Source organism: Thamnophis sirtalis, unplaced genomic scaffold, assembly GCF_051295495.1.
Source record: "Thamnophis sirtalis isolate CommonGarterSnake01/CBP01778 unplaced genomic scaffold, rThaSir2_p1.2 scaffold_9, whole genome shotgun sequence".
In the NCBI taxonomy this organism is placed as follows: Eukaryota; Metazoa; Chordata; class Lepidosauria; order Squamata; family Natricidae; genus Thamnophis; species Thamnophis sirtalis.
Window position 1 is genome coordinate 18,962,372 of NW_028261389.1, and position 18,232 is coordinate 18,980,603.

At 41.6% G+C, this 18,232-nt stretch overlaps 1 protein-coding gene across 2 annotated transcripts in view; it reads right to left on the reverse strand.

Moving 5' to 3' along the window:
* The window catches only part of SYT10 (synaptotagmin 10), a 57,748-nt gene that overhangs the window by 35,799 nt on the left and 3,717 nt on the right, over positions 1-18,232 (reverse strand). For both annotated transcript variants that reach the window (XM_087722989.1, XM_087722990.1), the window contains exon 2: positions 2,977-3,337. In XM_087722989.1, the coding sequence (XP_087579115.1) occupies positions 2,977-3,337 (361 nt within the window). The remainder of the gene's footprint in view (positions 1-2,976; positions 3,338-18,232) is intronic.

The following is an 18,232-nucleotide window of genomic DNA, read 5'->3' on the forward strand; positions in this document are numbered from 1 at the left end:
AAAGGAGTAAAAAAACATGCTGGCAATGGCATGGGCGACCATGGAACTGATTCGGGGGCGTGGCCAGCCAGTCATCCCTACCAGTTTAGTAACCCAGTCACAATCTCCACTACCGATTCACCTGAACTGGTGCGAATTTGTAGGAACCCACCTCTGACCATATTTCATACTTATGACCATTGCAGTATCCTCATGGTCACATGATCGAAATACAGATACTTGGCAACTGTATCGATGATGGTTGTAGTGTCCTGGGGTCATGCAATCACCTTTTGAGACCTTTTGATATGCAAAGTCAATAGGGAAGCAGATTCACTTAACGAAAGTGTTACCAACTTAACAAGTGCCGTGATTCATGTAACAACTGTGGCAAGAAAGGTCGTAAAACAGGGCAAAACACACTTGGCAACTGTCTTGGTTATTAATGGAAATTTGGGACTCAGTTTTGGTTGCAACCTTAGGACTATCTGTGCTCTTCATATTCCTCTATCATAAAAAGAGCCCTGTTGGTTGCTTTTGAGATATTCTCTTGGGTTTTCATCTATTCTGGACTTCTGTGGCCTGTTCCTACTTTAATTATCCTTGGTTACCCTGAGTTGCCTGAAGTCATTTAGAATCGGTGTCTTGCATTTAATTTTAATTAAATGAACTTTAGATTTTTTTTTTCAAATTTTATCAATCAAACAAATGGCAGAAATAGGTATTTTGCATCCCCACTGGAATGCTTCTGGTACAGAAAGGGTTTCATTTCATGGAGTATAACTGTTATGTTAGCCCTGTGCGTTGTTCTGCCTTAAGGTGACCAAACATTTCACTGTTTTTGTAGCCTCTTTAAGCTGCTAGATCAAATGTTGAAAAAGTGCCATACTATTTTCTAACCACTTAGCAGGAAACTATAGTAGTCTCATTTACCTTGTGGTCAGATGTTATGTACACTGTTGTGATTTATCACTTGCTTCGTAAAGACTCATTCATGTTTGAGTCTGAGAAAAGAAAACTAGATACAGATTGGAGTGTAGGTCTATATCACTTCTTCTAAGCAGTTTTTCTTGCTGCTAAATTTCTTCCCTTAATTTATTTATTTTATTTTAGGAGATTTATATTGCCGCCTATTCACACGTGGTGACTAATGGTGGCATACAAGAATGTAAAAACTCCATATAAAAATTAATACAACTAATAAAAGAGAGAATCATATAATACCGTATTTTTCAGAGTATAAGACGCAACTTTTTCCCTCAAAAAAGAGGCTGAAAATCTGGGTGCGTCTTATACACTGAATACAGCATTTGTGGCCTCCCGAAACCCTGTCCCCTTTGCAAAAATGGCCGTGCATAGCCTTTAGGAGGCTTCCCAAGTACCCCTGGGGGCTGGGGAGGGCACAAATGAGCAAAAGCCAGGCTGTTTTTTGCTTCCCTGCCCCCAGGAGCACTCTATAAGCCTTCTAAAGGCTACGCATGCCTTTTTTAAAAACAAAAAATGGGCCCATTTTTGGGAGGTCTGCAGAGTGCAAAAAGAGTGACTTCCAATTTGCTCCCAGGGTCATTTTTAGTCCACTGGAGCCTTCCGGAAAGCCTCCTGAAGGTCCCCGAAGCCTCTGGAGGACTAAAAACATTCCTATGAGCAAACCCCTCCGGAGGCTTCAGGGAAGCCTCCTGAAGGTCCCTGAAGCCTCTGGGACAGTGAGGGAGGCTGTTTTCACCCTCCCCAGGCTCCTATAAAGCCTCTGGAGCCTGGGGAGGATGAAAAAAGCAAGCAAAAAATGGGGGGGGGGTCACAACTGTCATGCGTGCATGCACACTGGGGGGATCACACATTGCATTATGGGTGTGGCACGCCCGTGCATGACCCCCATGCGCTCCCCCCCACTTATGGCACATGAGCCAAAAGAGGTTCGCCATCGCTGCCCTAGGGGATGGGACCCACAACATTCCTTCCCTTCCTGCTCTGGTGGGTCAGGTAGATGTGACAGGCAAGAGACGGCCGCTCAGATACCCAAAATATACTCTATATGGACACCCATGGAATACTGCATTTCATCCTGGATTTAAATGTAATTTAAAGCAATCATAGAAAAATGTACATGATATATATTAAAGGTGAGTTGAATATCATTAATTGAAATCAATGCTTATCTTTATACTATTGAATTTATTATTGTATAGCAGTGATTCTCAACCTTAGTCACCATACCATAAAAAAGATGTTGAAGCTCTAGAAAGAGTGCGGAGAAGAGCAACAAAATTATTTGTGGACTGGAGGCTAAAACATATGATGAACTGGGTATGTCTAGTCTGATGAAAAGAAGGACTACGGGAGACATGATAGCAGTCTTCCAGTATTTGAAGGGCTGCCACAGAGAGGAGGGGGTCAATTTTCAAAAGCACCTGAAGGCCAGACAAGGAATGATGGATGGAAACGGACGAAGGAGAGGTTCAACCTAGAAATAAGGATAAATTTTCTGACAGTGAGAACAATCTGCCAGTGCTTGCCTTCAGAAGTTGTGGTAGCTTCATCACTGGAAGCTTTTAAGAAGAGACTGGACAGCCATCTGTCAAAAATGGCATCAGATCTCCTGCTTGAGCAGGGGGTTGGAGTAGATCACCTACAATGTCCCTTCCAACTCTGTTATTCTGTTCTGTTCTGTTCTTTTCTTCTGCTCTATTCTGTTCTGTTCTGTTCTATTCTATTCTATTCTATTCTTCACCATCAACCTCCTTTAAATACCTTTTGTGGCAATGGACCATGGCCACGAACCACTACTCAAGATTTAAATCATAATATTTCTTCAAGCCTTTGTGGACACTCTGTGACAACATCACAATTCCCCAGCAGTCCATGGACCACAGGTTAAGAACCACTGCTTGTCCAGCTTTTGTTTAAGAATCACATAGCACCATTCATTTGTTTTTGATGCTCACCTAGGTGGTCTGTTTTGTGCGAGGTTCTGTAAAAGTTTGTTTAGCTTTCTCTTACCTGGACGAAGATGTAGGCTCTGTAATCTGCCTTTGCATTCGCGCATGTTTGATGAGATGTTCTTTTAAAGCATTTTGGACTTCTGCTGGAATGTCCGGGGACGTGTGGCTGATTTTCATCGCGGCTTCCAGGATATGTGTCGAGGGCTTCCCATTTTCTTTAACGCTTTCCTTTTTCTCGTTGGTTTCCAAAAACTCAGGAGGAACGGTGGTGGTGCTCTGAGGGATGGTTGTTGTGTCTGAAGCGGTGGGTTTGCTTCGCCACCATGGCCAACACAACTTCCAGAAGACGAAAAGCGAGACTAGCAGCAAAGCGAGCCCACAGAAGCTGACGACAACCGCGAGCAGGCTGACGGAGATGTCTGCAAACAAGGAAGGGAGGAAAGGCATTCAAGTGGCTTTAATTTCTCTGAATTGGTAGATTAATTCAAAATGTAATTGGGTCAATTAGTAGATTAGTCATGTTATAATGCAATCTGAGTGCTGATTTAATCAGCTGCAAGTTGAGCTCCATGCATACCAGCCCTCCTCCCGCATGGCCTGGTTGGGAATAGGCCACTGTAGTTGGTCAAGGCCCAGGGGTTTGTAACACCACTAGCCATGGTGTTGCAACACAAGTGCTTCCTTTTTTTCCAACATGCATCACATCACAACATCTCCCTTCTTGACCACATTACAAATGACACCATTCAACAACATTTTGGTGTGGTGCAGTGGTGAAATTCAATTTTTTTTTTCTACCGGTTCTGTGAGCATGACTTGGCGGACATGGTGTGGCTTGATGGGCGTGGCAGGGGAAGGATACTGCAAAATCTTCATTCCCTCTCCACTCCAAGGGAAGGTTACTGCAAAATCCCCATTTCCTCCCCATCAGCTGGGACTGGGGAGGCAGAGAATAAATGGAGGCAGGGCCAGCCAGAAGTGGCATTTGCCGGTTCTCTGAACTACTCAAAATTTCTGCTACCGGTTCTCCATAACCTGCTGGATTTCACTCCTGGTGTGGCACCAATTATAGAGAAGCCAAGAGAAGGCCCGCTCTGCTGGTATGGACATATCTGGAGAGCAGCACCTTTCACTGCTGCCAAGACTGCCTACCAACTAGAAGTCAATGGCCGGCGACCTCGCAGGTACCCCAAAACAGAGATGGAAACACGCCATCAACAAAGATAGCCAAGCCATGGACCTGCGCCCTGGAGATGCAGCTGACCATGCAAAGTGGTGTTCAATGATCCAAACGGTGGACCCTGCACTTACGGGAATATTCTAGGAAGAAGAATCAGATCACACATATGCCTAAACACATTGGCACTTTCATCACAACATGACACTGTTTTCACCTTTGTGATGAAAAGCAACCAGTTCCTGATGAAGTGCTGCTCTAGCATATATCCTAATATTACACCAACTTTGAAGTGCAAGAAGAAAATTCGGGGGTGAGTTGTCCTTAAAAAAAGGGAATTGATCCAAACTTTCCGCCCTTTATAAAAAAAAAAAAAACTTCTTAAGATATGGAACATAAAAACCCACAAGTCTAAGTTTTCAAATATTTTAATATGCTTTTATATTTCCATTGGAGGTTTTTATATTTCTTTGTTTATCCTAAGATATTATTTTTATTCACTACTCTCACTGTTTTAGTAAAAAAAGGCAACTGAAAGAAAACCTGCTGAAAATCTATTATTCTTTATTCCAAAGTACTGTTTATTTATTTTGTGTATTTATTTATTTTATTAATCTAATTTATATGGCCGCCCATCTCACAGAAAGTGACTCTGGGCAGCGTACAACAATCCAATAAAACAGCAGAAATATAAAATAGTTATTATCTAAAACCATTATGGGTAATCCTCAACTTACAACCACAACGGAGGCCAAAATTTCTGTTAAGCAAGACAGTTGTTATATGAGTTTTGCCCCATTTTATGACTTTTCTTGACAGAGTTGTTAAGTGAATCCAGGGGTGGGTTTCAAAATTTCTTACTACCGGTTCGGTGGGCATGGCTAAATGGGGGGGATGTGGTGAGTGGGCATGGCCAATTTGACGTTACTCATGCACACTCAGTCACATGACCCCCTCACCAAGTCATGCCTACTGAAACGATAGAGGAAAGTTTTGACAGGGGAGAGGGCCCCCCAGCCTTGCCGGAGCTAAGGGGGCACCTGCAAACTACCCAGTAAGAAAAAAAGAAGTTTTTCTCCTCCCTGGCCCCAGGAACACTGCAGGCTTCAGGAGGGCTGGGAGAAGGCAAAAATGCCCCTGTTTTTGTGAAAAAATGGGTGGGAAAATGGGCCATTTTTTGCCAAAAGTGAGGCATTTTTCCCTTTCCCCAGCCCTGCTGAAGCCTGCAGAATGTTTCTGGAGGCTGGAGGAAGGCATAAACGACTCACTTTTTGCGAAAAATCGTCCATCTCTGGGACCTCTCTAGGACTGGCATGCATACACCATTAAAAAAGGGGAAAAATACGTTTTTTTTCAATGAATATTGTTCTGCGCATGTACAGAACAGAAAATAAAGATGGCGGCGCCCAGGATAGAACAGTATAGTCATGTGTCCGGCTGAGTTACTACCTATTCAGCTGAACTGGTCCAAACCAGTAGGAACCCACCTCTGAGTGAATCACTGGAGTTGCTAACATGGTAACATGATTGTTAAGTGAATCTGGCTTCCCCATTGACTCAGAAAGTTGCAAAAGGTTGCCACATGATCTGGGGATATTGCAAACATCATAAATATGAACCAGTTGCCAAACATCCAAAATTTGATTATGGGATGCCTTAACGATTGTAAGTATGGAGAATGGTCACAAGTCATTTTCTTCAGTGGTTATAAAGCTTCTAAGGTCATGTAACTTTGAACAATCATTAAATGCATGGTTGTAAGTTGAGAATTCCCTGTATATAATAATAATTGAAAAATATTATATAAAATATTATATAATAATCATTGAAAATATGACAAAGTGACGAAATTAGTGGACCAGAGGAATGCCATCGATATAGTTTACTTGGACTTCAGTAAGTCATTTGATAAGTTAGACCATAACCTACTACTAGATAAAGTAGAAGAATGTGGGTTAGACAGCATCACTACCAGATGGATCCGTAACTGGCTGACCAACCGCACTCAACGTGTAAGTCCTCAATGGAACTGCAGATACACGGAGGAAAGTATGCAGTGGAGTACCCCAAGGCTCTGTTTTAGGCCCAGTACTCTTCAACATTTTCATCAATGATTTGGATGAGGGAATAAATGGGGAACTCATCAAATTTGCAGGTGACACCAAGCTGGTAGGAATAGCCAACACTCCAGGCTTAAGATATAGAAGGATCTTGACAAACTTGAACATTGGGCACTATCTAATAAAATGAAATTCAGTGGTGAAAAGAGTAAGGTTCTACATTTAGGCAAGAAAAACGAAATGCACAGGTACAGTATAGGCGGTACCTTGCTCAATAGTAGTAACTGTGAGAGGGATCTTGGAGTCCTAGTGGACAACCATTTAAATATGAGCCAGCAGTGTGCAGCAGCTGCCAAAAAAGCCAACACCGTTCTAGGGTACATAAACAGAGGGATAGAACCAAGATCATGTGAAGTGTTAATACCACTTTATAATGCCTTGGTAAAGCCACACTTGGAATACTGCATTCAGTTTTGGTCTCCAGGATGTGGAAAAGATGTGGAGACTCTAGAAAGAGTGCAGAGAAGAGCAACAAAGATGATTTGGGGACTGGAGAACGGGACTGGATTAGGGATATGAAGAACGGTTGCAGGAAGTGGGTATGTCTAGTTTAATGAAAAGAAGGACTAGGGGTGACATGATAGCAGTATTCCAATATCTCAGGGGTTGCCACAAAGAAGAGGGATTCAAACTATTCTCCAAGGCACCTGAGTGTAGAACAAGAAGTAATGAGTGGAAACTAATCAAGGAGAGAAGCAACTTAGAACTAAGGAGAAATTTCCTGACAGTTAGAACAATTAATCAGTGGAACAGCTTGCCTCCAGAAGCTTTGAATGCCCCAACACTGGAAGTCTTTAAGAAGATGTTGGATAGCCATTTGTCTGAAATGGTATAGCGTTTCCTGCCTAGGCAAGGGGTTGGACTAGAAGACCTCCAAGGTCCCTTCCAACTCTGCTATTCTATTCTATTGTATTGTATTAAAAACTATAAAAACAAAACTAAGTACATAGAATCATAGAGCTGGAAGGACGTCAGGGGTCTTCTACACACCCTGCTTAAAGCAGAAGACTTTATACCAGGGATGTCAAACTTAATTTCAAGGTTGTGTTTGACCTTGGGGGGACAGGATGGGCATGGTTAGGATGGCCATGTGTCTATCTATAGCATGGGTATGGTGGGCATGGATAGCTCAACGTCACTCGTGTTGGAAGTACCTGTGGTGGCCTGACTACTCTGCCAGTGAAAATGGGCTCATGAGCTCTGCTTTTGACTGTGATGGCCTCCTGCAACTCTCTGCCGGCAAAAATGGAGCTCGGGAGAGCTGTCTGCTGCCCTCCCAAGATCTCTTTTCACTGGAAGAGGGCGGCTCCATGGGCCAGATCTAAGCTCAATGCAGGCTGGATCTGGCCCCCGGGCCTTGAGTTTGATACCCCTGTTTTATACCATTCTAAGTCAAATGATTGTCCAGTCTATTTTTGAAAACCTTCAATGATGGAGCACCTATTACTCCAGGAGACAAGCTGTTCCACAGATTAATTATTGTCACTGTTAGAAATATAATTCTAACGGTTGGGTTGGCAATATATAAATCATATAACAATGATGTACTTGTTTCTTTAAATCATGCTGTAAATGTGATTGGGTGCTGTATTTTCCTCAATCGGCCATAAGAGGGAGCCAGAACGACTGTTAGTTCTCTCTCTGTTCATTAGATGCTGGGCTGATCTGATCTGAGTGCCGTGAGCTACTGTAAGTTTTGCAACTGTTAGCAAACCTTGATTACTCGACTGATTATATGATACTGGACTATGTTATTTGGATTATCCCTTAACTGAAAGACATTGATGACTGACTGTCTTATCCGTGTATGACTTGGACTGTTTGATGGACTCTGATACCTCTATTTCCACGAAAGTAAAAGCCTATTTAAACTGCAGTGTTTCTGTAGGCTGGTTTGTGTGTTCTCTAACACAACTCTCACAACGCTTCGCTGAATGCACTCGCTGTCCCAACAGGGAGCTTACCTAACACTGGTTATGGGCCCAGAGTGTACCAGATGTAGCTAAAGAAGAGTTGATGTTGATACGCAATACTGCATACAGACAGTTGTTTATTTAGTGATTGCACTATACTGGAGAAGATGACAAGCGACCCATCAACAAGCTTATCAATGATAACCCGGTTGGATGGAACAAATTATGTTTCCTGGTCTATGAAATGCAGTCTACTCCTGTGTAGGGAAGGTTTATGGGATGCTATACAGAATCCACCGGATGTAACTGCTTGGAATCCAGATAACGATGATGATGCCAAGAAAATAGCAGATTTTCAGCGATGCAACAAACGGGCATTGTGTATTATTGGTCTAACACTGAATGACCAACAATTAGTACACATTTATGGAGAAAATTCTGCTGCAAGATGTTGGGAGAATTTTAAGAGAATTTATGTACGTGACACTGTAGCTGCACATATACATCTTACACGCAAACTGTTTAGGGCACGTCTTCTGAAAGATGGAGATATGTTAGCTCATTTAACCTTTATGAAAGGATTTTTTCAGGAGCTACATGAAAAAGAACTAATTTTCTCTGAGCTACAACAAGTTTATATCATACTCTCCTCACTGGATGAGAGTTATGATGTTTTTGTGTCATCTCTTGAGGTCCTAACCCGAAATGAACTAACATTGACTGACATTACTGCACGACTTTTGGAAGAGTGAAGGAGAAGGATGGAGAGGGAACAACTGAGAGAGAAACCACCTGCTGTCATTCAGAAAGTTGACAAAAACCCATTTTTAGTCCTCTGGGTACAAGAGGCCTGCTTGCAACACTATTATAGGGGATGGAGTTGATGGTTGGTATTATTTAATGGCATGTTTATTGCATTTTTATTGCTTTATGATAGTTTTACGGTGTTACAATTTTATTTTCTATTTTTACTGCTGTAAGTGGCTGAGCATTATTTTCAAGTTGGCAGTGTACAATTTTGAAACTAATAAATAAACACAGTGATATTTGTGATTGCCCCTTTTTGCCTCGAATGTAAGAGTTGAGGTTTTCTTTTCATTACAGTGGAAATGCTGCTAAAATGCTGGCGCCCGGGCCAGTATTTCAGCGAGAAAAGCAATTTTTGGCTTTTGAAAAAGTAAAATTACAAGATGATGAAAAGGTTTCAATAGTGAGAATTCTAAAGGATGATTGCAGAGGCATAACATGTTTATCTGTCCAATGCACCGCTGCCTACATATAGCCTCTTAAAATAAAGGAGAGCGATGCTATCATACCAGTGAAGCTTGTGCAGTTCTTCCGTTCTATTCAAAAACTCAGAGATTTTCTTCAATAACAAAAATGATGGAATGCAGAGTTACCATAGTTGGCTTGGAAAATCCCCCATTAGACAGCCACAATTTTGAATTCCTTTTTGCTGCCCTCTAATGATCATCCAGAACTAATGCAGTTGGTCCTTGACTTACAACAATTTGCTTAGCGACTGTTTGAAGTTACAACAGCACTGGAAAAAATAACTTATGACCATTTTTCACACTTACGACCCACACTTATGGCATTCAGAGGCTTGACAGCCACTATCCCATTTATGATGGTTGCCTTGTCCCGGGGTCAGGTGATTCCCCTTTTGCAAACTTCCCCACAAGCAAAGTCAATGGGAAAACCTGATTCACTTAACAACCGTGTTACTAATTTAACAACTGCAGTGATTCAGTTACCAAACGGGGCAAGAAAAGTTGCAAAATTTGTTAAGTTGTACTTAACAAATTTCTCACTTGGCCCCATCAATTTTGGGCTCCATTGTGATCTGAGGATTACCTGTAATGAATTATAAGTATAGGTAGTCCTCGGATTATGACTGTAATGGAGCCTGCCTATCATAGTCATAAGTCATGGTAGTCGTAAAACTGGTTGATCACATGACTGACTTGATTTTACAACCTTTTTTATGGCAGTCAATGCTGTGGTCATAAAGCAAGCACTGTGGTTGTTAAACAAACCAGAGCTTTGCTGCGAGTACAGTTTTCTCCAAAACTAGAAGCACCAACTATCATAAAATGTCATAAAATGTGGTCATGTGACTGTGCCGCACTGTAAACAGAGATTGTGGCTGTGTTATCAGGCACCTAAAGTTTTGTCACATGACTATGGGGGAGGGGAACATTGGAACTTTAAATCCAAGTCATAATTCGCTCAAAAGTAGGTTTGTTTATTGGACAACCATTTGTCTGAAAGGGTACAGGGCCGCGTGCCACAGGTGGCAGCCCTCTCTGCAGGCACATGAGCCATCGCCCCATGCGCACATGCGTCCCACTGGCCAGCTGATTTTCGGGTCTCTGCCGTGAATGCGTGGGGGGGGCATGTGTGAGATGTGCGCGCATGCACAGGGAAGGGGGGGTAGCACATGCATGTGGGGGGGGAGAGGGAGCATGGGGGGATTGGCACCTCCCCTCCACGGATGGTTTTTGGTCCCAGCTGCAGGGAGGCCTACTAGGCCCAAAATGTGGCACGGGGGCGTGTCACATGTGCATGCATGGGGATTGGGGGAGAGCTGGAGGTCACACACTCATGCATGGGAGGCAAGGGGAGTGCGGGGGGGGTGTCACACGCACATGCACAGTGGGTAGGGCGCAGGAGTTGTACTACTGAACCAGTAGTAAAAAATTAGCAATCCACCTCTGGATAGATAGATAGATAGATAGATAGATAGATGGATGGATGGATGGATGGATGGATGGATGGATGGATGGATGGATGGATGGATGGATGGATGGATGGATGGATGGATGGATGGATGGATAGATAGATAGATAGATAGATAGATAGATAGATAGATAGATAGATAGATAGATAGATAATAGAATAGCGATAGCACTTAGACTTGTATACTGCTTCATAGTGCTTTACAGCCTTCTCTAAGTGGCTTACAGAGTCAGTATATTGCCCCCAACAATCTTGGTCCTCATTTTACTGACCTCAGAAGGATGGAGGGCTGAGTCAACCTTTGGCCTGGTGAGATTCGGAGTGCCAAATTGCAGGCAGCAGGCAGTCAGCAGAAGCAGCCTGCAGTACTGCATTCTAACCACTGCGCCACCTCGGCTCATAACTTTATTGTCACTTTGAATGCACACTAATTATCATACATTAAAAGGAAATTTCATTGCATGCAGCTCTCAAAAGGTCACCCCCCTCCAATGCGCAGTACACAAACATGACACAATAAATAAATAAATACAAAATTACACATATACCCACACATATTATATGACTCCAAGATTCCAATACGGAAGCAGCCATGGAATCTTGTTTTTAAGTAATGTGATGAGAATGTCTAGAATCAATAGACGATGTTTTCCTGTAGTAGAGTGGTGATAAAACCTGTCCCAGATGCTTCAGTTGCTTTCTTGCTTCTTTTACAGTTATATGAAGAGCTTAACCCAAGAAATGATGGCCATAATTCATGTGCTGCTTTATAGAGGGAAAAGGTATCTTCGCTTCACAGGTCATTGCCTTCTAGCTGAGCACAACGGTCAGAAGCACTGAGCATCTGGCACACAACAGGAAACAACAGTTCATCCCTCCACATGATACCAAAGTGAATGATGATGCAATAATGGCACAAACTGTTTTCTAACAACAAGTAAATCATGTTTCATGCTCAACAGAGGACAATAAAAGCAATCCAAAGCCTACTAAAAAGTAATGGAAACAAAAAAGGGGGGAGGGGAAAGTTAAGGGTGAGATATTATGCACTCAACTTTGGTAGGAAGGAGTATTGCCTTACCACATGGACATCTGCTGTCAAAACTTGATGAGCTCTGATAATAGTTATGCTAACATACTTGTTGTGGCCCGCCAGCAGCCAATGGAACTGGTGGCAGACTCAGACAGTGAGGGGGTTGGGGAGGAACATGGGCCTGGAGTCTGGGGAAGGCTCTGATGAGGGCTGTGTCAGAGGCAGAGATGGGGCCAGGGCCGTCCAACAATTATCAGCTGCCTTCAGAGTCGGATATCAGCGGGGCAGAAGAACAGCTGGAGCCTGTTCCCGATGTGCGCATACGTAGAGCTGCGAGGAGAAGGGAACAGCTGAGGAACAAGGGCCGACTCGGGAGTAAAGGCACAGGTGGACCGTGAATGGCCCCTCCCTTAGGGAATAAGGGGAGGGGAGTTTGCAGGAGACAATTAGTTCAATTCATTAGGGTGAAGATCTGTTCCTGACTTCTTGCCAAGTAATTGCTGCTACAGCATGGCATTTAGAAGACATCAGCCTGGCAACTCTCCAAGCCTGATAAAGGTCTGTAGTTGTGAAATCTCTTGAAAGACTATTGGCCGGGACTTTGCTGGAGAGGAATTCCCTTTAACCTAAAAAGTTTTATTGGGATGAGGAGTCTGCTTCATGATCTTGGGAGGTCTAGGTTAGAACAACACTGTGGAATAATACCTTCTCCTGTTCTCCTTTATAAGAGTTGATTATCCAATCGACAAACTAGTAAGGGTGAAAACATTTACCTACTTTATTTTAGGTTGCTTGTTAATAAAGCTATTTTAGGTGATGTTCATCCAAGTTTGAAATGCTATCTGGTGCTTTTGGATGTGAGCCTTAGCTAACTCTGTATAGGACATTGTCATTCTTTCTAGGGCTCCTATAGGATTTAGAAAAGCGATGGAGGCTCTCATTCAGTATTGCAAAGAGAATAAATAACCAGCACTATCCAAATTATACTTTTTAACCAGGAAACCAGAGCCAGTTTGGTCTAGTGGTGGTTAGGTCCAAAGGTGCTTTTTCAGGAAGCAACTGGAGGCAATCTCTACAGATTTTTAGCTATACAATTTGGGATGAACACCCTTTGAATGGTTTGGGAATAGGAATGGATTTCCAGAAGAAAAATTTGCAGACTACAGGAACCAGGAGCACTACTCAGGTGACTCTGAGGACATAGATAAGCCCACAAATGCTTCAACGACCCTCAGAAAGGATGCAAATGAACCATGGCACGACAAAACCGCGGTCGTTAAAATCGCAGTGATAAAATCGCGGTGCTAAAGCTGCGACGTCATCACAGCGCGTCATCACCGCCGTGACAACAGCGCGGCAACAGAAGGGCGCTTTAAAACGGTGCTGTGGCAGAAAGCCGACTTCAATTAAGGTAAGTGTTAGGATTAGGTTTAGGGGTTTGTTTTAGGGTTAGGTTTAGGGTTAGGTTTAGGGTTAGGTTTAGGGTTAGGGTTAGGGTTAGGATTAGGTACTGAGTGCTTGGGAATGCGCAAATTTGCCCTCCGCGATTATGTCATCGCGGTAGGTCGTGTTTTTCCTTAGCGCTTAGAATGGCGCGAATTAGTCTTCGCACTTATGTCTCTGCGGATAAGGGCTTCGCGGATTTGTGGTGGAACCCAAATGAACAGCTGTCTGCAAGGAATATAAATCCTTCCGTTCCCTAACATCCAGTCAGAGCTGAAGAAGCTTCTTGGATGAGAAGTGAAACGTCTTCAAAAGAAAAAAAGAAAAAGTCCATTTGCCTTCTGAAAAAGCACCTTTGGGACAACCATGACCTGGATGACTAAGAATCTCTACAGATTTCTAGTGGTTAGGGTTTATACATCCAAAATACTTAAAGGGCAATGTATGTTCCCAGTGTGCCTGATTAATGCATACTGAATTGGAGTAATTATAGAGTTTAGTCAGAAGCTATCCTTAACAGTCAGAGTACTTTTATATCTCTCTTGTCTTGAAACTACAATTAGGCTTTTCTCATCTTGGTGGTTATAAATCTTCTAAGGTCATGAAGCCTAAGCATCAACAGATCCTAATGAATGCAGGAGAAACTATAAATACATGAATAAACTAAATCAGAATCAAACTCTTGTAGATCAAAAGATCTTCCCATTCATGAAAACATTTTTTTCCTTACAAATCTGTTCCATAGCTTGCTGACTGACACCAAACCTTGCTATATGAGAACAAGAGAGATTGCTTTAAGCCAGTTCCTCCCGCAAAGAAGCTAGAAAGAAAATTATCTAAAAAACAGAACCAACTATTCCATATATTGCCCAGTTTCCCTACATTGGCAGTTAGGGTTGATGACTCTCATTTAAACAAATCCTGGACATGTTTAACAAACATGGACGTGTGAGCCATTTTTATATATGGGCATAAATGTGTGAATAGCTGTACACTGATATTGGCAGAAGACATTCATTCATTCATTTGATTTGTCAATTGTTTAAAAGATAATAGGAATAAAAATAAACATTCTGAGTATGAATGAAATGGGTATGAATAAATGGGAACAGTAGGACAGGGACAGTAGGTACAATGGTGTGCTTATGCACGCCCCTTACAGACCTCTCAGGAGGCCAATAGTAGACAGTTTAAGGTTAATGTTATGGAGATTTGAAGATGTAACAACAGTCAGGTAGTGCATTCCAGGCATTGACCACTCTGTTTCTGAAGTCATATTTTCTGCAATTAAGTTTGGAACCGTTTACATTGAGTTTGTATCTGTTGTGTGCTCTTTTATTATTGCGGTTGAAGCTGAAGTAGTCATTGACCAGTAGGATGTTGTAGCGGTTAATTTTGTGTACCTACACTTAAGTCCGACCGTATTTCAAGCCTGGTGGTGTAGGGTTTCCTTTTGCAAGCAGAGGAGTGTAGTACTCTTCTCGTGAAATACCTCTGGACTCGCTCAATTGTATTAATGTTTGATATACAGTGCGGATTCCAGACAGATTAGCTGTATTTGAGAATTGGTCTAGCAAAGGTTTTGTACGCCCTAGTTAGCAATACAATATTATCGGAGGAGAAGCTTTGTAAGATTAGGTTGACAACTCTTTATGCCTTTTGGGCGATGCTGTTACTATTTAGGAAGTAATCCTGCTGGAAGTGCCATCTGAAAGGGCAGGTGTACTCAGATGCATGGAGAGGTCCTTGGTTGTGCTGAGTCTTTTGAGAAATAAGATGCTGAGGTTGTTTGTGTGTCAAGGGATGCTTTGAAGCAATTTTCCCAACAATCCACCTACATGGACTTTAGGCTACAGTACAACTATAACTACAAGGTAATTAGTTGGGGGAGGAGAATTGCTTTAATTTTCTTTTATGTGCTGTATATATCCTATTCCTTTGTTTGGGGATGTTGAGGATAAGAATAATAACAAATAAATGTTGATGTATTGCTTTAGAATTATCAAAGGGCTTCACAAACATTTTCCCTCTAACTCTGAAAGGTATAATAAAGCAGAAGTAAAGTGGCATTTTAATTAAAGCCACATAATAACAAAATAAAGCTGCCTTTTGTTTGCATCAGATCATAAATGTTATCTATCTATTCCAGGATTAACTGTGTAAACAATTGGCAATGCTTCGTATCTCTGAGTGGTGTCTGTCTCTTGCATGATAATAAAACAATGTTAAAAATGTCAGACTTTGTGGGAGGTTTTGTGATTATTATTTTTTTGCAATCTCAGGAATGATCATGGAGAGTCTGGAAAAAAAAGCTGTTGTGCCAGATCACATATGGGGCCGGAAAAAGTAATAAAGTATATTTCGGTTTGCAATTAATCTCCAGAGTTTTAGCCCAACAGTCCTTCAAAACAAGCAAACAAATGTTGGAGATGCCAGGAACAGAACAAGGTATGTTTGCATCAAAGCTGAGCTACGATTCCTCCCCAAATATAATGAATTTAAAGAAGACAGACATGATTTTGAAACAGGACTACCTGGAACAGACTTTGGTTTCTTAGCAACTACAATATACTAATGGGAAAGAATGGTGAGTGGAAATATTGTGCCGAACCTATCAAAATACTTGTATTTTGCTCACATATTACCTTTGGACTGTTTTTGCGTCTTTACAACTTAAGTGGTACTCTTCTATCTGTAACTGGACAGCTAGTGATTGCAAATATTAGATGCATTAGCCTCCATCCGTTTCCCAGGAAAGAGAAAATGAATATTAATCTTTAGAAAATGCAGAGATATGGATTGCTTTTAGCTGAATGCTTCTTGTATAACTGTGCTTATATTTCAACTTTTCTTTGGGAGCGCAAGAGAGTTAGACAGGAAGCTTCCCTTTTTCTTTTTCATTTTATCCAGAGGAATAAAACTTCGGGAGAAAGATGGGTTGATGTCCCGATGTCACCCAGTGAACTCCCTAGTGGAAAGCCAACTTAATCCTCTTGTTTTCTTATTCCCAATTTGCCATTGTAGCTGCTACAATAATAAGTTTTGAATACGTTTTGTTAGGCTTTTCCAAGGTGCAGTGATGAAGGGCTGTACATTATTTCTCTTGAAGCTTTGTGAATACAGTGTGGACTACAGCTAGATGATTTTGGTCAATGTCCATTTGCCAAATCACTTATCAGAATTTCAGGGCCAATGGGGAGGACTCTAATACTTAAAGTAAACATTCTCATTCATGTCCAAGTAGTCCCTAAATTGTGGGGAGCAATTAATATGTTTAAGTCCACAGTGACAATCATGAGTGTGTCTCAAATGTTACTTCAAATATGACCGAAAATTGCCTGGACTTTGTCCTGAATGTTGAAAGATGGCCTACTTGTAGGTTATCCTGTGGTAATAATGATCGGGATATAGTATAAGCTTTTACAGAAGTGAGGTGGGAATAATGATTGGGAGGGAAAGTAACCTTTATTTCTGACTCTGTACAATGACAGCCCCCAAAGTTGTGCTGTCAGAAGCTTGACAGGAAGTTGTTGTCAAAATCAGTAGTTCAGCAGCTGGATACCTCAAGTAAAAATGGTTTCTACCTGGATCACATTAGACTTTCGTACAAGCAACTGAAGTTTGATCTAGCTGCCTGACCGAAACAGAGTAAATCAAGGCAGGAATCTGCAAATTGAATCATGTGGTTTCAAATTGCTCTGTAGTTTTTGAAGCTGGGTGAGGATTCTGGAGCCCTTCTGGGAAGGTTACAGATACAATACGGCACAACTTTCATGCATGGAGAACACTGAGGGGAAAGTTGAGGGTGTGATAGACTCTCTGACATTATTTTTACAAATAAATCAAGGGGGCAAACACACACCACACTCCTTCTTCCTCCTATTTTCCCCATAACAACAACTCTGTGAAGTAGAATGGGTTGAGAGTGACTGGCCCAAAGTCACCCAGCTGGCTTTCATGGCAAAGGTGGGACTTGAACTCAAATCTCCTGATTTCTAGCCTGTTTTTTAACCACTTGATCAAACTGGCTCTTTTTCTTTTTCTTTTGTACTGGCTTAGTACAACTTTGCATTGGCTTAATACAACTTTAGATAACTTATCTTTGGACAATTTGCATATTGCTATCCAAATCTTTTTTTGCATTTCTGCTATCTCTGCATTAAAAGAATGAGCAGGGATGGATGTTTTAAAAATCATTGTGGTGAAGCTGTTAAAACTATTCACCTAAACCAAAGTCAGGCTAACAATTTCTAAGGGAGCTATCATTTCTGCTGCTTTTCACCTTCATGCAAAATTGAGCATATACATATGGTTTGAATTTCAGTAGTGAGATCCAGTTAGTTTGCACCACTTCGGTTGTTGACTTTCTGAGCAGTTTGATGAACTGGTTGTTGGAAGAAACCATTAGGGCAGAGAACCTGTTGTTAAATTATTTGAATCCCACCACTGGTTTTGATGCTTCCCTGTTATAGCCTAGGAATGGATTTTTTTAAATCTTGAAGATGTTGGAATTACAAATTCTTTGAATCTTGAAATTCCAGTTAAGATTGATTCATTCATACTGGACTGTTATTGATATTTTTCAATTTGAGCATTCCTGAGAACATTACCAAAGATAAAATAAACGTCAGGAGGATTGTGGCCTGTTTTTTTTAAAAAAAAGAAATTGGATTCATCAGATAGCAATAGCACTTAGACTTACATACCACTTCATAGTGCTTTCCACACCTCCCTAAGATCCTTGTCTAATGAGTTATGATGAATTATGAATTAACTAATGATTAGTGAAGTCTAACAGAACTTGGGTTATAATATGAATTTTGGAAGTGGTTATTATATCATTAAGGATGGGAAAGTTTTAACAGACATTTTCCTTGAAGAATCCA